Source organism: Mandrillus leucophaeus, unplaced genomic scaffold (assembly GCF_000951045.1).
Source record: "Mandrillus leucophaeus isolate KB7577 unplaced genomic scaffold, Mleu.le_1.0 Scaffold549, whole genome shotgun sequence".
NCBI classification, from domain to species: Eukaryota; Metazoa; Chordata; class Mammalia; order Primates; family Cercopithecidae; genus Mandrillus; species Mandrillus leucophaeus.
In genome coordinates this window covers 1957933-1981129 of record NW_012105908.1, presented here as the reverse complement: position 1 = coordinate 1981129, position 23197 = coordinate 1957933, and the positions used below count along the sequence as shown (strand labels likewise).

The 23197-nt window shown below is 38.9% G+C and overlaps 1 protein-coding gene across 1 annotated transcript in view; it reads left to right on the top strand.

Annotated features, from left to right (window-relative positions):
* Positions 1 to 23197, top strand: part of STARD13 (StAR-related lipid transfer (START) domain containing 13) — a 583251-nt gene that overhangs the window by 148245 nt on the left and 411809 nt on the right. The window contains exon 4 of the mRNA XM_011997821.1: positions 948 to 1082. Within this exon, the coding sequence (XP_011853211.1) occupies positions 1053 to 1082 (30 nt within the window). The 5' untranslated portion in view covers positions 948 to 1052. The remainder of the gene's footprint in view (positions 1 to 947; positions 1083 to 23197) is intronic.

The window sequence follows — 23197 nt, the reverse complement described above, 5'->3', positions numbered from 1 at the left end:
TTTGGAGGCAGGCAGGGTGACTCACTCCTATAATTTCAGTCCTTTGGGAGGCCAAAGCAGGAAGATTACTTGAGGCCAGGAGTTCAAGACCAGCCTGGTCAACATAGCGAGATCCTGTCTCTACAAAAACTAAAAGAATTTAGCCAGGTGTAGTGGCAAGTGCGTGTAATCCCAGCTACTGGAGAGGCTGAAGCAGGAGGATTGCTTTAGCCTGGGAATTTAAGGCTTCAGTGAGCTATGATCATGCCATTGCACTCCAGCCTGGGTGACAGAGCGAGATCCTGTCTCTAAGAAAATGATGATGAAATTAAACTAAAATAAAACACCTTTGGTGATCAAAGGATACAAAATTTTGGTTAGGCAGAAGGAATAAATTCAGGAGATGTACTGCACAACATAGTGACTACAATCAATACTAATATATTGCATACTTGAAAATTGCCAAGAGTAGATTTTAAGTGCTCTCACCACACACACAAAAATAAGTATTTGAGGTCATGCATATGTTAATTAGCTTGATTTAACCATTTTACAATGTATACATATTTTAAAACATCATATTGTACACCATAAATATATACAATTTTAATTTGTCAATTAAAAAATAAATGATTATAATAAATACATAAAATACCTCTGATTTTGTTTTTAAAGTTTTAGAAAATGCCAATATAGTTCTATACTTTATCTTGAGAGTTTACAATCACTTTTAGTTTATAAACTTACATTGTCAAGCCCTTAGGCTTTACTGAGACTGATCTCACTAACCAAAAATGTCTTGGAAAAATTATTAATATTTAAGAATATTTTTACATTTTACATCAATTTTCAAAATGGTTGTAGTTTAAAAAATTTTTTATTGATGTAAGTCATTAATTTACTTGAACTATTGCCTAAGGATAGTCCTTTATACATGAAAAAAACCTCTTTAAAATTTTTTTTTACAGGATTCTATAAACCTGGAGAGTAATCCTAAGAAAAATCATCAGGAGAAAGGAATTTGTAGAACTAAAACTGCAAACATCCGGAATCTTGATGGTGTGCCAAGCCAAATGTCAACTGGAACTCAACCAAAAACTAAAGTAAGTTTTAGTTTTCTTACATGTGCCCCTGGTGTGAGTGTCCTGCTCTGTTCACACAGTGTAATTCACCAAGGTAAAAACAGCACCATGTTCACAAATTATCTATTTTCCTTGTTTGTTTTTCAAACTTAACATTAGCGTAAACTAGTGTTTCACTGCAACAGGAGAAAATTTGTAATGAGAACATATATAGTTGTTAATATTTATAAAATTAGAAAAGAATGCTTTTGCTGAAGGTAAAACCCTTAGTCCATTGTAACCATGGCAGTGGATTGTACACACTTCAATTCATCTCTTCATTTTTAGTAAAAGTTTATGCTGCAAATGCAAATTTCCTTGAACTATGTTTAAAAAGTCTCCCTGTTGGGTTAGTCTGTCTCCCACTGTTCGGAGATCCAGAAAAGAGGCCTAAGAGTGGGAATCACATCTAGAAAACATTAGCTACTAACATTCAATTCATTTTGTTTAGAAAATTGCCTTTGTTCTACCAAGCTGAAAATAATATAGAGCTTTGTTGTTGTTGTTGTTGTTGCATTTTGAGGTATAGTTCTAATGAAGAAAAAGTTGACCAACCTTTTCTATAGACATTTTACAACTTTTCATTATATTTATAACTTTTTTGAATCTTTTAAATTTTTTTTCACTTTTTAAAAATTGAATCTGAAAGTAGACCTTCATAAGTCCTGACCAGTGTTAGATATAGAAGGATTTTTAAGTAATAATTTGCAAGATTGCATACAGTTGCTTATAGTTCTTGATTTTATGGTGCCTTGCCTGCTTTACAATGGAAAAAAGTAGTAATAGGGCCGGGCACAGTGGCTCACACCTGTAATCCCAGGACACTGGGAGGCTGAGGCGGGCAGACCACGAGGTCAGAAGATCGAGACCACTCTGGCTAACGCAGTGAAACCCTGTCTCTACTAAAAATACAAAAATTTGCTGGGCGTGGTGGCGGGCACCTGTAGTCCCAGCTAGTCGGGAGGCTGAGGCAGGAGAATGGCGTGAACCCAGGAGGCAGAGCTTGCAGTGAGCTGAGATTGTGCCACTGCACTCCAGCCTATTCCATCTCAAAAAAAAAAAAAAAAAAGAAGGGATAATAATTTTACAAATAAACATGAAAGGCAAACATCATGTGTCATCCTGACAGTAAACAAGAGAAACTTTTAAAATTACCTAGAAAGGGATAATTTAAGAAATTACTCAGCAAGATATGGGCAGGGTTAAGGTAAATCAACAATTCTAAAGTGTCGGCAGCTCAGCAAGATCTTTGACCTTCACAGAGAAATACAGCCACAGCCAAAGTTCTGCCTGCAGGGAAGAGGCTCAGGGAATAAACACCCAATTTCTTCCTCTTCCCATCTTCTAATCTCCTGGGACCTCCTGCTGGCTGAATCTATAGAGAAGTCAGGAGGAAAGGAGCTCAGCTGATCCATTCTTTAGAAACTGTGTCCCACAGGAAAAGGTGGAAAAAAGCAGAGAGTAGTTTCAGATGGTCAAATGGAAAATATTCAGCACACCTGATAATAAAATAACATTGTTAACTGCCGTGATTGAACATGGAATATGTTCCACGCACAATGCTAAGCTCTTCACGCACATTGCCTATTTCATCCTTACAACAGCCCTACAAGGCATTACTACCTTAATTTTCTAGAGAAGAAACCTGATCTTCACAACATGGCAAAGTTACCCAGGTAGCTATTCATGTTATGCTGAATTTACAAATGAGAAGACCAAGGCCTAGCAAAGGTAGGTGACTTGCTCAAGGGGGCAAAACCAGTACTCAAGTCCGGGTCGCCATGCTGTCTGTCACTACCAATACACAAGGGAGCTTTTGTAATGCCTTCATAAAAAGGTAATGCATATTACCAAGTGAAATAAGGCTACATACTGTATAATTTCAACTATTAATACATGAAAAAGGCAAAATTAAGAAGACAGTAAAAAATCCGAGGGTGCTGGTGTTAGGTGGAAAGAAGGAGAAATAGGCAGAACATGGAAGATTTTTGAGGGGAATGAAACTACTGTGTATGATACTATAATGGTGAATACATGTCATTCTATATTTGTCAAAATGAATTACAATAGAATATACAACACCAACAGTGAACCCTACTGTACACTATGGGCTTTGTGTAATAATGATACGTCAGTAGAGGTTCCTCATTTGTAACAAATGTACCACTCCAGAGTACGATGGGCCATGTTGATGATGGGGGTGCTGTGCATGTGTGGAGCAGGTGCCATATGGGAAATGTCCATACCTTGCTCTTAATTTTGCTGTGAACCTAAAACTGCTCTAAAAAGTGAAGTTTATATTTTTTAAAAACATTGCTTTCAATTAGAAAAAGAAAAATATAGCACATCTTAATTATATTTACTGTGATCCACATTTTGTTTCTTTTTGGTAAATAATGCCTGATAAATAGTATTAAACTTCTACACAAGACTTCCTACTTGGAACATTCCTCAGCCCAAGAATAAAGTATTTATTAGATATTTATTGATTTTCTTAAAAATTAACAATGAAAGTTAGAAAGGAGAAAGCCATTGTCTTTAGTTTAATGCTATAATTCATTGCCTATTGCCTCTGAAGGGAGCGTAATTTATTAAAGAGGCATTTGGAACTTGCCTTAGCTGCTTTCCTAAGAGTATTTTTTTTTCATCTTGTTTCTTTTTTTTAATAGTAAGCTCTTAATTATCCTTGGGCAGATAATTTATTTCCAAATTAGCTCATTCATGATAGGGACAGAATAACTTTGTAAATTATTGTGTAAAAAAAAATAGGGAATATTTAATTTTCTGGTCCATTCACAAAATCATAATCTATCAATTCTTAGTGGCACAGAGAGTGGAGAGGAGAAATATATATCCTCAGGTGTTAATACTGACATCTACCTATCCTCTGAACATCTTTTTCTATTATCTGCTTTCACTACCACTGTCACAGGCATTCCTTCCAAGATGGTAACTTGTAAACAGGCAGCGTGTAAGCTGGGGCCCATGTGGCAGAGGAACCCATTTGATGCTGTTCTAGCTGTGAGTCTTTAAGGACATGGACAATAGATTGTTTCCCTTGCTGTTTTCCTATTCTAGAGAACAACTTCTAAAGAGTCAACTCACTTCTAATTCTTTCAACTATCGTGAACTCAGAAGCTTCCACAGAGAACACTTGCGGCTGGCTGAATTTCTGTCAAGATAGAAAACAAATTCTTCAATACAGTGTACCTTCATTTATATGACATTATTTTCTTAGTTTCGCGCATAACCCTATTTCAGCCATAAATTACCTGATGTGTAAAATTCACTGCCCTGTAGAACGTGTCTGAGGAACATGTGCTCATTTCTGAATCTAGGCCTGACTGCCAAACAAGTGACTCTCTGTTCCTGGCAAATACTGAGGGCATGGGCTCTCCCAGCTCGAGTCAGTGTTCCCATGGGGCTAGGACTGTGCGTTGGTTGGAGATGAGACGGGTAGGTGATGGGTCCTGAGTAATGCTTATCTATCCTTTAGAGGCCACCTGTGTTCAGTGAACTTCCTAGACTCTAATTAGAGAAACTAAGACTGAAGGAATATCTGGAGGCTTTGTAAGAGTTGAGACAGTGCAGGGGCTAGAGATTTGGCAGATGAGCCTGTCCTTTAGCTGGAAAAGAGGTAGCTATGGAAATACGGGAGAAGAGAAGCCTCGGGTGGTGGGGGCGTGGGGGGTCTCCTGCCTCATGTTGCTTCTTCCTCTCCATTATTTCCTGCATGACAATCACATGGATCCCTGCTTGGGATGCACAGTGGGGAAGTTCCAAGGATTTTTGTAGGAACAAAGGGATCAGAAGTGTATGTGAAGCAAATCCTCAGGGCAGCAGCTGTGGGGAAGGCAGAATGACTTTGACCACCAGGCTGAGGCAGCACTACCCGAGGGGCAAACTGAATGTACACAGTGGTCCAGCAGATGGAAGACAGACTGGCCATTATTGTTTAAAAAGAAAAGTAACATCTTGGAGAATAAAACACAGTACTTTATACTGTGTTTATGATTAAATTATGATGAACTATTCTAGGCTATTTAGGTCCCTACGTCTTCTGCAGCTTTGGGGACTATCTGCCAGAACTAATACCTACTAAGCCGTGTCTGTGTAAAACAGCATCTGTCTCAGGAACACAGCCCAGTTGTGTGGGTGAAAATATGCAGTCACAACTGCATGTGGCCACTGCATTCTTTAGGCCCTGACTAGATATATCCACCCATGAAATCACCCCAGCTACCAGCCAGACATATTTCTCCTCTGAATTATTAAAGAAGTACTTTCAAACATGGCATTTCTGAAACATTCAAGGCTTTCGTTCTGGTTTGTTTTATAGCCTTTACTGATCACACGTTTCCTCTGTCTTGAATGGATAGCAGCATTGACTCTTGTAATAAATTCTCCACTCTGCAGACCTGGGCAGCCCACACCTGTGCCAGAAGTTATGCACCAGATGGCAACTGAAAATGATTGGATATCTATGAGAAGAGGCTATTTAGAGAAAATACACATTTACAAGTAAAGCAGGATATACATTTTGCAGTGCTCTAAAAACACATTTGAACAAGTCGGCCTGCAAATATTTATGGAGTGCCTTCTCTGTGTAGTCCTTCAAGAATTGCTGTTTTTGTGTTGAGTTGGCTCTATGCAGGGTTTGGAAATATTACAAATACCTCATCTCTTAGAAAAAGATGGGAGAAATAATGATTTCCTAATGTTTCAAGGTCTCTCCACTGCTGATTTTCTGTGTTATGAAGTTGGAACAGAGATTAAGGGATTAACCATCAGGGATGTTTTCTGTGGCTTTTTAAGTTGTTCATTGCTTATAAAATTATTTAATGACACTTGTTAAAGCACTTCAAGATAGGTATAGGAATCACAGTAAGGAGATTTTGCAGTGGGGAAGAGATTGGGTTCAACTCTAAATGCAGCGTGAGCAAGTTGGAATTTATAGCCAAGGAGGAGAGTGGAGGCCAGTGGATAAAAAAAATTACCAGCTGGGCGTACACCTGTAATCTCAGCACTTTGGGAGGCTGAGGTGGGTGGATCACTTGAGGTCAGGAGTTCAAGACCAGCCTGACCAACATGGTGAAACTCCATCTTTAAAAAAAAAAAAAGAAAGAAAAGGAAAGAAAAAAGGAAGGAAGGAAGGGTGGGAGGGAGGGAGGGAGGGAGGGAAAAGGAAAAAAATTACCAAGAGGAAATAGCATCAATAGGAGTGGGAATCTGCCTAAACCCACCTAAGAGGATTCTTGCTGAAGACAGGGCAGGGTAATCAGATATCATCACCTGGGGGCTGGTGATACATGATGAACCTCATCAGATATTGAGGGGCATCAGGTATGCAGGCTTGTTCGGGTGACTTAGCAGGGTTCTTGCTAAAGTGCTCACATGGGCCTAGGAGAAGGTTTAGATGTTTGGTCAAGTAGAGAATCTTTGTCATCATGTGCCTTGACCTTACATGACTCATGGAAGACAGGACCCATTGGAATGGCCCAGCTCATGGGCAGGAGGATCTGACCAGGCGGTAGAAATAGATTTGGTTCATACACAAATAGCAGTGTCCTACAGACTTTAAATATCCAGAAAAGTCTCTATCAAGATATGCAAAGTGCAGAAGTTTCTGTGAATTCTGGCCATAAATATCAGCATCTTGAAGTTCAGGTTCTTTAGTGATTACACAGCTGTTCCTGGAGAGTGAGTGTGACAGGTGAGTTAGCAAACTCTGCCACTTGCCTCTACTCAGCACTATCATCCTCCCCACCCTCCCCAAACAGCTGTCACCTCTTGGGAAATTTCCTTCTCCATAGTTAAGACCACAGGACCATAAATTGGTGTCCCACCTCACCTCCCACATTGGCATAACAAAAATGAAGTCTCCTGAATCTTTTTAGTTTTCAAGTCATTTTGCTGGAGTAAACTTGAGAAGCAGTTTGGCACAGCTTTTTGAGCTGCTAAAATGTTATCTTGATGGATTTCAGGAGTAGCCACAGGTAGACGGCTTTGTAACCCTTCATGTTGAAATTAGATTACTGTCCTTACTGTTGAGGAAGACAAGCAGTGAGTCCAAAGCAGAAGGGCAGTTCGATGGATAAATTTATACTTTAACACTCTCAGAAGTATCTGTATTTTTAAAAGTTCCTCTCTTAGCCCAAATAAATCTGGGATGGGGGGTAATTTTGGCAGTGTGACAGTGAAATAAAAGCAAACCAAGTAATGCACAAGAAGCTGTTTCAGAAACAGGCACAACACAGGCCAACTGGCCCTGTCTAGAACTCTTGTGCTCCTGGAGATTGTTTCTGCTTTTTCAGAGCCTTTTCCTGCCCCCAACTTCTAGTCTCATTGATTCTCTAAAAGCTTCAAGATTGTTGTTGTTGTTGTTTGTTGTTGTTGTTGTTTTTAAATAATGAGTCCCAGAAGCAGATGTAGAGGATGGAGAAAGAGTGCAGCAGGGAGCAGCCAGTAGGTAGACAGGACACAGAGACAGGGCAGGCCGTTCTCTGTACAGTCTGGTTATTGTGAGGCAGGTGTGTATACATCATGGATTGACAATGGTTTGTTATAAATGTGTCTGTGTATGGATTTATTTGTCCGAAAAATATCAGAAGTGTAAAAAGAATGGCAAAGCACAATTGAGAGAGTAAGTCCAGCTGTTGATGGCAAACGCTTGGAAAATATCCAGCCCCGTTGCTCCCTTGGGCTGGATTGATACTACCTATGAACTTCCTTCAAGAAAAACACAACCGGTTTGGCCATCCATTTTTATTAACTCCACATTGTTGGAGGAACCTTTATGCACTCCCTTGAATATCAGGATTAAATTTGTTTCACTCCATGTAGAACTGTCTTACTGAATGTAATTTTTCCAGAAAATCAATTCTGCCTTCAGGGCAAGTAGGAACATCTGTGAATATTCTGCCCCTGTTCTGCCAACTTTGGTTTAAGTCTTCAGACATTCATTTTAGGAATAAAGAAAACAATTTTTTAAAATTTCTAATGGAATAACTTCAGCACTAGCATACTTGCTATATGAGTAGCATCAAGTTCTTAAATCTATCCTCCAACAAATGAGGGCCAAGGAACTCTTCTTTGGTTGAGGTAGAGGTAGGCAAAAGGAATTGGGTTTTAGCTGTTCAGTGGTGATGTTAATGCACGTGGGACAAAAAAAAGAGGGCAGGATGAGCTTGAATAGGGTGGGAGGAGCATTGTGATAAAGACCTAGGATGCAAAGTTGAAAGCTCAGCATTGCCCGTCAAACTGAGCCCCATAGGTAGTTGAAAATATTTTAGCAGCCACTTAAAAAAAAGTAAAAGGAACAGGTATAATTAATTTTAATAGTATATTTTATTGAAAACAGTATATCCTAAATCTTACCATTTTTGACATGTAATCAGCACACAAAAATTACTAACATATTACTTTTTTTTCCTTCTTCCTCTTTTTTTTTTTTCCTGAGACAAGGTCTTGCTCTATTGCGCAGGCTGGAGTACAGTGTTGCAATCACAGCTCACTACAACCTTGAACTGCTGGGCTCAAGTGATCCTTGCCCCTCTGCCTCCCAAAGTGCTGGGATTACAGGCATGAGGCACCATGCCTGGCCCGATATATAACTTTCTTTGGGGGGTTCTAAGTCCTCAAAATCTGATTTGTATTTTACACTTATGGCACATCTCAATTTGGACTAGCCACATCCCAAGAGCTCAGGAGGCATTTGTGGGCCGTGGACAGAGAAGCTCTAGGTGGTAACCTAAGAGGAAGGACTTTATGATGATCAAAGCCATTTGTTATTTTTTAAACCAATAAATAGATAATCTTATAGAATTTAAGTCAGAGAGCATTAAAAAGAATAATGAGAAAAAATTAAGCAAATTAACTTTGGATACGGAATCCCAAGAAATAGCCTGGCAAAGGAAGATTTATTTGACCAGGATAGAGTTTACTTGGTAGGCTTCAGGTGCATGTAAGGGGATACGTTTTTTTACTTTGAATTAAAATATGATGGTGGAATTCATTCAAAAATGTTCTTGGTGTTCTTAAGGTAAGTAAGAAAAACAGCTGAAACTGATATGCTTAATTACTGCCCTGGGTTTCAGTAATACCCCAACTATATATGAAATTTCAACTATATATGAAATTACGTATAATTCATTATATTATGAATTATAATGAATTATAGATGATTAATATATATGATGACATAAATATATACATTCATATATATGAATTATACATTATATATTATATATACATTATATATCACTTAGAGTGTTATATATACAAAGTTAACATATATGTTTGTGTGTGTGTATATATGTGTATATAGAGATATAAAAAGTGCTTTGCTAAGAGTGAAAGTCATATGCATACCTGGGTTACTGTCGTTGGCTAACGAAAGGCTATACTGTGGAGATGAGCTATCAGATAAAATCCATCATCACAGAGCATCGCTAATTGTCAGTAACTTGAGAATTAGTGGAGATGAGGAAGGGCTGTCTTTCTGTCAGGAGCATCTTAGATTTGTTTTATCAAAACATTTACTACCCATCTCTACAGCCTTCAGCCCATTACTCTCATTATGTATTTAGTGTGAGGACACGTACTGCTCAATAATTAGTTTTTTCCCTCACCGTGGGCTTTCAGTGGCTTCATAAAAGTGATAAATGGTTCTTCTTGGACACGCAAAATAAAGATTGGCAGGTAATTTAAAGTTAAGATTTCCCAGTAGAACCATCACTACCAACAAGCTCATACACTGACTCTTCTATATTCTGAGAAATGTTAAAATAAGGCCAAGATTTTTATGGTCCCCACTTTCTAGTGCCCCAAAGGCTTTCCTGTCCTTCATTTCTCCTGTGCCGGCTATCTCTGCACTTTCCCTGTTGTGTCTCCTTGGAGGACGCAGACAAACGCGGTTGCTCCTAAAATCAGTCATTTCAAGAGGCTCTAGGTTTTGCTGAGACAATTGTTTATGTGAGAAAAATTACTTTCTTGGGAAATTGCTTAGGAAGACACAAAAACATTTTTACACCAGAAGACAGTTGAATTATTTGGCAGCATATCTTGTAAATCGGTGCACTCAGAACCTTTTATAAATAGCCTGCTCTGCAATACTCCATGTAATTATAATAATAACTCTTCATTAAAGTAAAGGATTTTCTCACACATCTGAGCTTTACCACAACCTTGTGAGGGCATTTGAAAGATTCCACTTTTTTGATACAGGAACTGAAGCCAGAACATTTGAACAATTTGGCCAAGGTCACACAGCTGATATTTAACACATCCAGCATCTACTACTTTGGCCTTTACATCACCTCCTCTTCTACATTTTTGTAAGTGGTGTTTTCCAGGCCACATCACCTGGAAGCAGTAATTGTAAAACCACACACTTTCCAAGGCTCCACTCCCATTTATTCAAACTCCATCTACAATTTCTGCCCACCAGTTCTAGAAGCCTTGGGCTCTTTTTCTCCCTAGGAATCTCGGTGGGAATGGGGTGTCCGGGGAGAGGTCCACATATGTCTAAAACTTGGATTTGTAGGCTGCATCATGGCAGGCTCCTTTTTTGTTTGTTATGACTGTTTGGAATCGATGGTATCATCTGTCAGTGTCCATATTGTGGTGCAGCTGAAGCCCTCCAAAGATCCTGACACTGCCTCTGTGTTTTGCTCTCTCACTTGCCTAGTCCAGCCAGAGGCTGTTCTAGCATGCAGCTGCAAAGGTAACTGCCCAGTAGGAACGTGCCCTTGGCCCCGCCCTACCCTCCAGCCTCCATTGTGGCACCTACTGTTAAACACTGCCCTCAACAGAGTCTTTAAGGAAACGGCTCTTTTGACTTTTACTCACTTTTGACCACCACCCTCTCTCCCTGAGCAGTACACAGAGGCTGAGCGAGATGCAACTGGTAACTAGATAACTAGGTAACAAGCCCAACAATCCCTCCAGCAGCACCCCATGGTTGTCCTTCCTTTGGATGAGTTATTTCCCTGAGTATCTTTAGATCCCTCAAGCAAACAGACCCTGCTGGGCCTACCCTGCTCCTCCTTCCCACAAGCCAGACACATCTCTCATTTAGATCATTAAGCTAAGACCTCTGCAATTCCTCCCAAACACTGTGTCCATTTTCTCCATTACGCTTTGTGAACATCCACTGAATCACAGCCAGATTTTTCTGCCTGAATGTCAAGGTCTTCTCCCAACTGTTTATTTAATCTTATTATCTTCCATGCCCCTCCATCTACGGATGTGAGAGAGAATCACGTGTGTAATGGGTATTTTCCATAAATATCAATGGGTTAACTTAGTGAATTACAAATTGCAGGTGACAGATTAGAGGCTGACTTTCTCAGGCATATTTCTAGATATATTTTATTAGAGGTTAAAATATTTTTCTCTCAACTACAAAGCTGTTATTTATTATCAGTGTCTTTTTCATCTTGAAAATTCTCTTCCTTGTTACATTATATGAATAAAGTTGTTAGCAGTGGATTAGTGGGGCCTTCATTATTAATGGAGGAAACATATTAACAGCATAGCACTGTGTTGCTATTAAAAAAGCCAGAATGCAAGTTGAACAAAAATCTGCTCAGAAGCTCATAATCTAAGAAAGGTTATAGTAATTTAGATTTATTCTACAAAAGCATACACAGAGACTCATAAATACATAATGACATAGCATGAAAAAAAAATCTAACCTTTGTGAGCATGAGTTGCAAGTATAATAGTTTTATGTGATACAGAATTTAAAAATTAGTCATGAGAATTGCATGTTGAGAGAGGATATGGCCAGGTTAAAAACAAATCAGCATTCACTTCCTTTTTGGAAAAACTTCAAGAGGGAAATAAGATTTCCAACACCTTCATACTATGAGGAGGAAGAAGTTGAGGTTCATGGAAGCCAATAATCACATATGTCTCTCCTCCCAGATTTTAATTCAGTTGAGAAATATGTATAGCTATCAGGAAGAGAGAAAATAAACATTTTATTGCTGATAAAGCTAAATTGGAGACCACGCCTCAGACCCAAAGTGTCTTCTTATTTTCTTCTACTTTTATCCCAAATAGAACTCAGTGATCCCAGGTGAGTCAGCCTCTGTGGAAGACAGAGGGGCTGAGCAAGGATCATCAGACACTTCTCAAAGGAGAAAGACAAGGAGAATAAACCTCATATGCCTAGTGACCCTTTACCCTACCTCACTCATCAGATAAGTCAACAGTCAGCACATTTTCTGTAAAGGGCCAGATAGTTAATATTTTAGGCTTTGAGGCTATGTGGTTTTGGTTCCAACCACTCAACTCTGCCGTTGTTGCACGAGAGCAGCTGTAGACAATATATAAACAAGTGGATGTGGCTGTTGTTATTATTTTACTAGGGTTGCTATAACAAAGTACCACACATTGGGTGGCTTAACCAATAGAAATTTATTGTCTTACAGTTCTGGAACTAGAAGCCTGAGATCAAGATATGCACAGGGTTGGTTTCTTCTGAGGACTGGGAGGGAGAATCTGTTCTAGGACTCTCCGGTAGCTTCTAGTGGTTTGCGGCAATCAGGTTACAAGAACCTGGGCTGAAGTTATGGTTAAAGATTGAAAAAACGGCCGAGTGCAGTGGCTCATGCCTGTAATCCCAGCACTTTGGGAGTCCGAGGCAGGTGGATCACCTGAGGTCAGGAGTTCAATACCAGCCTGCCCGACACAGTGAAACCCCGTCTCTACTAAAAATACAAAAAATGAGCCAAGCGTGATGGTGGGCACCTATAATCCCAGCTACTCAGGAGGCTGAGGCAGGAGAATCGCTTGAACCCGGGAGGTGGAGGTTGCAGTGAGCTGAGATCATGCCACTGCTCTCCAGCCTGGGCGACAAGAGCAAAAAATGAGTGAAAAAACATATCAAATTTAAAAAGCACCTGTCTTTGCTCTAAGGACTCTAACACTTCTCTAAGACTCTCTTAATCTTGAAAGTTTTTAGTTATGCATTTTAACAGTATTTATTACTCCTCATCTTGTAAGAAAAGCAAGCAAGACTGATCTGCACTGTAAAATTTTGCTCACATATAATGGGATTTTTAGTGCATGTACATATCACTTTAATCAGCAGTCCTCTTTTGGGACTTAATTTCCTAAGATCGATCTTAGTCTTTAGTTTCCAGTGGTTTGCTGTGTAACCTTTATTTACAAGATTTTATGAGACAACTGTTGATTGGGAAGAGTGGTCTTAAGGGACATGCCACCCCCATCACACTTTCTTCTGGAATACATTCTCCAAAATCTGCTCACATATCAAGCCACATTACTAAAAACAGCCTGTGTCTGCTTCTTTATTTCCAAGTCTGCATCCAAATTGTCTTCATGGATTTACAATTAAACAAGTGCCTCTGAGCTTTAATTAATGGCCTTTTTTTTTTTTTTTTTTTCCTAAAAGAGATGTGAAAAGAGCATTTCTGCATCTTTTATGAAGCTTCTGTTAAAGACTCAATTTTATTACATGGGGCTAGTGTATAAAGAGTTAGGTAATTAGTTATTTTTAAACTTTAGTGATAGAAACAAGTAATCTCTTCTAGTGAAATGTTTCCTTCAATGAAGATAGCCATGGTACAGAACTTTTTGACATCCATTTTGCTTTGCCTTTTCAGAAGCTCAGAGACCAGTTTTGTACTTGTCTCTAGTGGGGAGACTCAGCCTAGGATTTGCAATACAACTTCCTCTTCCTTCACTTTATTATTTGGATCTTTTAGCTTTTAATTTGCTTTAGTGGTTTTATTACATAGTGCCTTTTATTGCAAAGAGACACAAATATTTTTTAAACATAAGTAGGATACAAATAAGAAATAGTAAATGGTTGGTTCTCATCATCACTTTGTCCACAGGAATTACCCTCTAATGCAGATCTTTGTGACCTTAGCTACCTTTTAAGGCCACCTCAGTTTACAGTGATTTTTTGTTTTCCCCACAGATTTTTAAATCAATAATTCCTGTACTGAAATGTTATGTTTGTTAAAGAAATAAATACATCTTGGACTGCAGAAATACAGCAGCTTTTTTTTTTTTTTTTTGAAATGGAGTCTTGCTGTGTTGTCCAGGCCGGAGTGCAGTGGCATGATCTTCTGCCCCCTGGGTTCAAGCAATTCTTCTGCCTCAGCCTCGCAAGTAGCTGGGATTACAGGCGTGTGCCACCATACCTGGCTAATTTTTTGTATTTTGAGTAGAGAAGGAGCTTTGCCATGTTGGCCAGGCTAGCCTCCAACTCTTGGCGTCAAGTCATCCACCCTCCTCAGCCTCCCAAAGTGCTGGGATTACGGGCATGAGCCACTGCACCCGGACAACATCAGTTTTTAAACAGGAAAAAAAAAATTAGGTGTCAGCTCTATTATTTCTCTTTGACAGAATTAAAATGAAATAGAAATTATTTTAATTAGCTGTTAGGATTATTTGGCTTGTGAAAGTGACAGAAACCCAACTCAGTTTCGTTTCAGTACAAATGTGTATTTATTGACTCAAATAATTTGGAAAACCAGGGTTTATCAGTCCAGCTTTAGATATGACTAGATTTAGAAGTTCAAAATAATTTTCTCTGCTTACTAAACTCAGTGTTGGCTGCGTTATTGGGCAGGTTCTCCCCACAATGTGGCAAAAATGACCAGCAGTAGTTCTGAGTTTACATTGTACTGGCAGCTGGAATTTCTAGTAAAAATAAAAATAAAAAGTTAATTTTTCAATAGCTCCAGCAGAAGACCCAGGGAGAGCTTTTATTGGCCAGGCTTTGGTCATGTGATCATCCCTGTACGTAATCACTATGAATGAAGAAATCCAGTACTTGATTGACCAGGTTTCCATGGTGGCAGTCTTAGAGCCCCGCCTAAAGCACTCGGACTCAGAATGGGAAAAAGCTCCTAAAGAGATTCTGGGCTAAACAAAACACAGGTTAACTATGTCTCTCATTATGTCTCCATCCCTTGGCTGCCCAGTATCCATATGAACCTTCTTTCCATTTATAAAATTCTCAAAGTGGCCCTTGCCAATATAATGCAAATATACCTCTACTGGAAAAATTTCCCTACCTTCACTCTAAAGGGAGACTATGCTTAGGCTCATCCAGTTACTGCTTTCAACTTCGATTCCAGAATCTCTAAGTTATGACATTTTTTTGGTTGGGTCTAAATGTAGCTCATCACGGCTTGGCAGCCTCTGGCTAAAGGATAAATTTAGCACTGCCACTTCACAGTGGTAGAGAGAAAACGCCATCACTGCAATAAAACTTCCATTTGGAAAAGGAGAGAAGGGCAGCCACTAAAGACTGATCTCAAGTTCGTCACAATGATCTCATGCTGCTGGGCAAAGAGAGCAAGGACTCTCTGACCTGGCAGTGGAGGGAGTTCTTTGTTCAGGATCTGGCTGGCCCTTCACTGCTTTCTGGGAGGAACTCCCTTTCCTATTGTCCTGAACAGCCATGTGTCCGATGGACACTGGGAAGTTCCTGTTCTAAAAGCTAGAACATTTCAGTTCCTCCTTCCTGTGGGTGTGGGTTTGGGTGCTGAAAATTTGCCCTACGAGTTAGGCATTCTCTGGTCTGTTTGGTGAGCCTTGGCATTTCACTGGCAATGCCACAGCCTCTCCTGACAGATCTGTTGACTGTTGCTCTGTTAATTTCTTGGATACTCCCTACAATGGTAACAAAGCCAGAGCTTTTGTGGAGTCATGGCCTATCAGCCTGGTTCCAAACCTCGCTGATTCTTCCTCTTAGCAATCAGCCTTCGTGCTCTACACCTCTCCCTAGCCATTTGGGCCTCACGCTTGGAGGCAATGGGCTGAAATCACACAGATCCTAACCCCTCAGTGGTGGTATTTCTAGGAATGGCTTTTGGAGCAGAGTTGTACCTCGTCTCTTTGAATGTATAGCAGCAGGCATTTGGAACCCAGATCCCTGACTGACCAGGATCCCAATCTCTTTTCTCATTATGTTTCCCGCTTGTACTAAATTTAGCATGGGGCAGATATTTACACATCCTAAAGGCCAATGGTTATCTGCTGTTGGCCATTTTGGAGTGCCCGGAGCAGGCAGAAAGGATGACTCTTAGGAAGCGTCCCTTTTCCTCTTTCCTTCTGCAACTGCCAGATTAGACTGAAGGCCATTCCTTTCCTGTATGGTCTTACTGAAGGCTAAAAGAATTAGCCAACACCCTCCAAAATTCTGGCATCTTTTCCGTGATTCCATAAAACTTGACATTTACAGTCAAGTCATGCATTCATTGCATAATGATGTTTCAGTCAGCAACAGATTGCATATACGGTGGTGGTCCCATAAGATTATAATAACATATTTTTACAGTACCTTTTCTATGTTTAGACATGTTTACATACACAAATACTTAACCAATGTGTTACAGATACCTACAGTATTCAGTGCAATACCATGCTGTACAGGTTAGCAGCCTAGGAGCAATAGGCTAGACTGTATAGCTTAGGTGTGTGGTAGGCTAGACCATCTAGGTTTGTATAGGTGAACTCTAGAATGTCCCCACAATGACAAAATTGCCTAATGATGCATTACTCAGAACTTGTTCCTGCTGTTAAGCAACATATGACTGTATATGATTTGAATTCTGATACACATTAAGCATCTTTTAACTGGCTGCTTTGCTGTCAAGTAACAGCATTTGCCTTTTTCCCTGGAATGGGGGAGTCCCCCCTCTCACCTCAGCTTATCCAGTGTCACATTTTAAGGTCTGTCATTTGCAACACTCCCCTTCCAGCTATCAAATACTGTATTGGTTAGGGTTCACTTCAGTGCAAATAATATAAATTCCCCTTATAAAAGTTTAAATAGGAGGAATTTCTTGGTTTCCCTAACTAGAAAGGCCAAAGGTGCAGTTGTCTTCAAACATGTTAATTACAGAGTTCAGTATTATCAGTACACATTTTTTTCCACTTGTCCCTACTATCTATGTTGGCTACACTGTAATTGTTTTTCCACTTGTTAGCAAAGACAGCCACCAGCATCTCCAGGCTGCATCTCCAGGCTGCATCCGCAGAGTTAGCAACACAACCAAAATCGTAAATACAAATATTCCTTTGTTGGCCTGTCTGGACCACCGGACCAGTTTTTTAGGAATGTAGAACTATACTCAGTAAGTTCTGCAACACATGCCAACCTCCTCTGGATCCAGGGAGTAGGATCAGCCACTTGCACTGAGAATGGCAGAGGAGTGGTTTTCCTGAAGAAGATGCTAAATCAAAAAGCCTGTATGCCCTACCTTAGGCAAGTGACTTTAAAGATGGTAGGCAGATACCTGAGCACAATTTAGTCTTAGTCACATATTATCACGTACAATTGACCCTTGCACAACACGGACTTGAACTGCACAGGCCCACTTACATGTGGGTTTGCCTTCACCTCTGCCACCCCGAGACAGCAAGACCAACGCCTCCTCTTCCTTCTCCTCAGCTTGCTCAACAAAAAGACAATGAGGACGAAGATTTTGTGATGATCCGCTTCCACTTAATCAATAATAAATATATTTTCTCTTCCTTACGATTTTCCTCAAAAAAATTTCCCTAGCTTACTTTATTGTGAGAATACAGTATATAATACATACGACATATAAAATATGTGCTTGTCAGCTATTTATGTTATCAGTAAGGAATGCAGTCAACAGTAGGCTCTGTTAGCAGTTAAGTTTTCTTGGGGACTCAGAAGTTATACTTGGATTTTTGACAGTGTTGGGGGTCGACACCCCTAACATCTGCCTTGTTCAAGGGTCAATTGTAATTACTGAACACACATTCTTTCTATAGCACAGTGACTCTCATACACTTTGGCCTCAAGAGTCCTCTTAACCCTTAAAATGTATTAAGGACCTCAAAGAGCTATTGATTTTATGAGTCCTTAATAAATTTTAAACTGTTAATGTTTACTTTATTGAACATTGAATCAGAAGTTTTAAAATTATTTTTCATAATTTTATTTAAAATAATAATAGTCCCAGAAAGTTAATGTAATTGGAATATTTTAGTGAAACATTACTATATTTTCAAAACTAATTATTGAGAAGAGTTTTACATTTAAAAAAAAAAAACCAGTTGCTTCATTACTATTTTTTACACTTTTGCAAATTCCTGTAATATCTGACTTAATAGACAGCAACTGAATTGTTATATCTGCTTCTGCTTTAATTCATAACTATGTTGTTTGTTTTGGGTGAAAGAAAATCTGGCATTACAGTTATGTAGTTGGAAAAAGGAGAAGTATTTTATTTTATTTTATGTTATGTTATTCTATTCTATTCTATTTTATGAGACAGTCTCACTCTGTTGCCCAGGCTGGAGTGCAGTGACATGATCATGGCCTTCTGCAGCCTTGACCTCCAAGTTCAAGTGATCCTCTCACCTGAGTCTCCTAAGTAGCTGGGACTACAGGCACATACCACCACAACTGGCTAATTTGTAGAGACAGGGTCTCACTGTGTTGCACAGGTGGGTCTCAAACTCCTGGGTTCAAGGTATCCTCCCACCTTGACCTCTCAAACTGTTAGAATTACAGGTGAGAGCCACCAAACCTGGCCAAGAAATATTTTAATAGCCTTTTTAGATAATTGTATGTATTCTTTTATACTATACCAAAACTCAACAAGTGGTAATTTCTACATATGTAGAATCTGAAACCATACCAATGAGCTTTTCATATCCTCTTACATTAAAATCCATTGGTCAAATTTGCCCTTCACATGTGTCTTTTACCTATGGATTATATTGTATCACTATGCCTTGGTTGTTTGGAAAATATTGGTACACTGAGTTATGCAGATCTTCCACTTGTGACACATTTCATTATATGACATCAAAAATATCACATCCATTTGCATCAACACCATTTTCAGAAAGGTCTCTAAGTCTTTGGAAGCTGTCAAGCTCATAGTGGTGAATACAAATTTTCTAAGCTTCTAATTTTCTCTTGAAAGCTGGAATTACATTGTTGACAAGAAAAATTGTCAGTGATAGGCTCACTTTATTAATTTTTGAGAAAATGTCTGCCAAGCACCCACATCTGAATAAGTATGTATAGTTTGCTAGTTGTTCATTCAAGTAAAAATAGTCGTTCACAAAAAAAGTACCTGATTCAGCTTGCAACTCAATCACACATGCTTTTCCTCAAGCATTTTCCTTGCAAAATGCAAGGAAAGTACTTTAATGCTTCTTTCCTATGTTGTCACACAGAATATTAAAAATATGTACTTAGGCATTGAGATTTAAGAAAACAAATTTTTACTGCTTCATCAATAACCTACTTAAGTGAAATTTGCACTGTATTTTTCCCTTACAAGTGCATGTCACTGAAGAGTACAGTGACTATGGGTTCAGTTGGGGGCCACTGCTTTACTTGTGCTATGACACCAACAGTTTTACCCAGCCTTGTTTCTGTACAATGGTAAATATTTCAACATGGTGAAAAAGGCAAATGACATCTCAGTAGTATAAAGAAAATAATTTTGACCTCACAAACCCCCAGAAAGGGTCTCAGAGATGGCCAGGACTCTGCAGACCACACTATGACAACCATAGCTACATATTGTAAGAATTGAAATAAATACATTTGGGGAGGACCCACCATAAAAGGACCCATGAGCGTGAGGTGTTATTTTTGCTTGGCCACTGTTTTTTATCTGTCATTTTGGTCATTGTAACAATGCATATCAAACTAGACTTTGAAATACTTTGTTCTAAATTTTCATGAAAGTTGGGGATAAAAAATTTAACAAAAGATGTAGTTAAATCAGAAGACCTTGCTCTTTGGCAGACTTGTTTGCCAGACAAATTTGAAAATTGTCTTTTCTTTCAAAAGATGTTTTGTTGTTTAAGAATTATTTAAAAGGATAATATTAATGTTTTGGTATTATATTTGATATCTGTGCAAAACCATATGTAATTTTTCTTGCTTACACTATTTAATGCCCTACTATATACAAAGATTCATTTTTGTGAAATGACTTTTTTAAAAATGTGAGTTAATTCTATATGAAGTTTTAATTACTTATTGTATTATATACTGAATTATTTTTTAGTACTAGAGAAACCTGAGGATGGATTCCAGCCATACCAATTACCAACTAATGAATCTTCAATTTTTACCTCCCCTATCCTCAGTTTCCTTATTTGTAGAACATTTGGAACATTTTTCTAAGAATGGTGTAATGGTATAATAAATGTGAAACTTAGTGCTTTGCTGACCACATGGAGGACACTCAATAAATATTTATTTTCTTTCTGCCATCAACTTACTATTCCCAGTCTCTGCTTACAAGAGCAACAGGCACTGGATTGTAAACTCACAGAGTTAGGACAGGGAGTGTTGGTTCTCACTGAACACCCAAGATGCTATGAGTTGTACTTGGGAAGCAGGCTTTCTTTCAGGCAGAATAATATTCAGGCTGTTGCTGAAGGACTTTTCTACAGAAGTAAGAACTTTCTAGCAATGTCTCAAATAGAGCAAGTATTGCGGCCATCTTTATGGTGTAGTTTTTTCTTTTTTTATAAGACGATATGAGGCAGGGCACAGTGGCTCAGGCATGTAATCCCTGCACATTGGGAGGCTGAGGCAGGTGGTTCTCTTTTATTTATTTATTTATTTATTTATTTTACTTTAAGTTCTAGGGTAAATGTGCACAACGTGCAGGTTTGTTACTAGGTATACATGTGCCATGTTGGTGTGCTGCACCCGTTAATTTGTCATTTACATTAGGTATATCTCCTAATGCTATCCCTGCCCCCTCCACACACCCACGAGAGGCCCCAGTGTGTGATGTTCCCCACGCTGTATCCCAGTGTTCTCATTGTTCAATTCCCACCTATGAATGAGAACATGACATGTTTGGTTTTCTGTCCTTGCGATAGTTTGCTCAGAATGATGGTTTCCAACTTCATCCATGTCCCTACGTAGGTCATGAACTCATCCTTTTTTTGGCTGCATACTATTCCATGGTGTATGTGTGCCACATTTTCTTAATCCAGTCTATCACTGATGGACATTTGGGTTGGTTCCAAGTCTTTGCTATTGTGAATGATGCCGCAATAAACATACTTGTGCGTGTGTCTTTATAGCAGCGTGATTTATAAACCTTTGGATATATCCCCAGTAATGGGATGGCTGGGTCAAATGGTATTTCTAGTTCTAGGTCCTTGAGGAATCCCAACACTGTCTTCCACAATGGTTGAACTAGTTTACAGTCCCACCAACAGTGTAAAAATATTCCTATTTCTCCACATCCTCTCCAGCATCTGTTGTTTCCTGACTTTTAATGATTGCCATTCTAACTGGTGTGAGATGGTGTCTCATTGCAGTTGTGATTTGCATTTCTGATGGCCAGTGACGATGAGCATTTTTTCATGTGTCTGTTGGCTGCATAAATATCTTCTTTTGAGAAGTGTCTGTTCATATCCTTCACCCACTTTTTAATGGGATTGTTTGATTTTTTCTTGTAAATTTGTTTGAGTTCTTTGTAAATTCTGGATATTAGCCCTTTGTCAGATGGGTAGATTGTGAAAATTTTCTCCCATTCTGTAGTTTGCCTGTTCACCCCGATGGAAGTAAAGCACTCCTCAGCAAATGTAAAAGAACAGAAATTATAACAAACTGTCTCTCAGACCACAGCGCAATCAAATTAGAACTCAGGACTAAGAAACTCACTCAAAATTGCTCAACTACGTGGAAATTGAACAACCTGCTCTTGAATGACTACTGGGTACATAATGAAATGAAGGCAGCAATAAAGATGTTCTTTGAAACCAATGAGAACAAAGACACAACATACCAGAATCTCTGGGACACATTTAAAGCAGTATGTAGAGGGAAATTTACAGCACTAAATGCCCACAAGAAAAAGGAGGAAAGATGTAAAATTGACACCCTAACATCACAATTAAAATAACTAGAGAAGCGAGAGCAAACATTCAAAAGCTAGCAGAAGGCAAGAAATAACTAAGATCAGAGAAGAACTGAAGGAGATAGAGACACAAAAAAACCCTTCAAAAAAATCAGTGAATACAGGACCTGGTTTTTGGAAAAGATCAACAAAAGTGATAGACCGCTAGCAAGACTAATAAAGAATAAAAGAGAGAAGAATCAAATAGACGCAATAAAAAATGATAAAGGGGATACCTGATCCCACAGAAATACAAACTACCATCAGATATTACTATAAACACCTCTATGCAAATAAACTAGAAAATCTAGAAGAAATGGATAAATTCCTGGACACATACACCCTACCAAGACTAAACCAGGAGGAAGTTGAATCCCTGAATAGACCAATAACAGGTTCTGAAATTGAGGCAATAATTAATAGCCTACCAACCAAAAAGAGTTCAGGAACAGATGGATTCACAGCTGAATTCTACCAGCAGTACAAAGAAGAGCTGGTACCATTCCTTCTGAAACTATTGCAATCAATAGAAAAAGAGGAAATCCTCCCTAACTCATTTTATGAGGCCAGCATCATCCTGATACCAAAGACTGGCAGAGACACAACAAAAAAAGAGAATTTCATACCAATATCCCTGATGAACATCAATGCAAAAATCCTCAATAAAATACTGGCAAACCGAATCCAGCAGCACATCAAAAAGCTTATCCACCATGATCAAGTTGGCTTTATCCCTGGGATGTAAGGCTGGTTCAACATATGCAAATGAATAAACGTAATCTGTCATATAAAGAGAACCAAAGATAAAAACCACATGATTATCTCCATAGATGCAGAAAAGTCCTTTGACAAAATTCAACAGCCCTTCATGCTAAAAACTCTCAACAAACTAGGTATTGATGGGACGTATCTCAAAATAATAAGAGCTATTTATGACAAACTCACAGCCAATATCATACTGAACGGGCAAAATACTGGAAGCATTCCCTTTGAAAACTGGCACAAGACAGGGATACCCTCTCTCACTTCTCCTATTCAACATAGTGTTGGAAGTTCTGGCCAGGGCAGTCAGGCAGGAGAAAGAAATAAAGGGTATTCAATTAGGAAAAGAGGGAGTCAAATTGTCCCTGTTTGCAGATGACATGATTATATATTTAGAAAACCCCATCGTTTCAGCCCAAA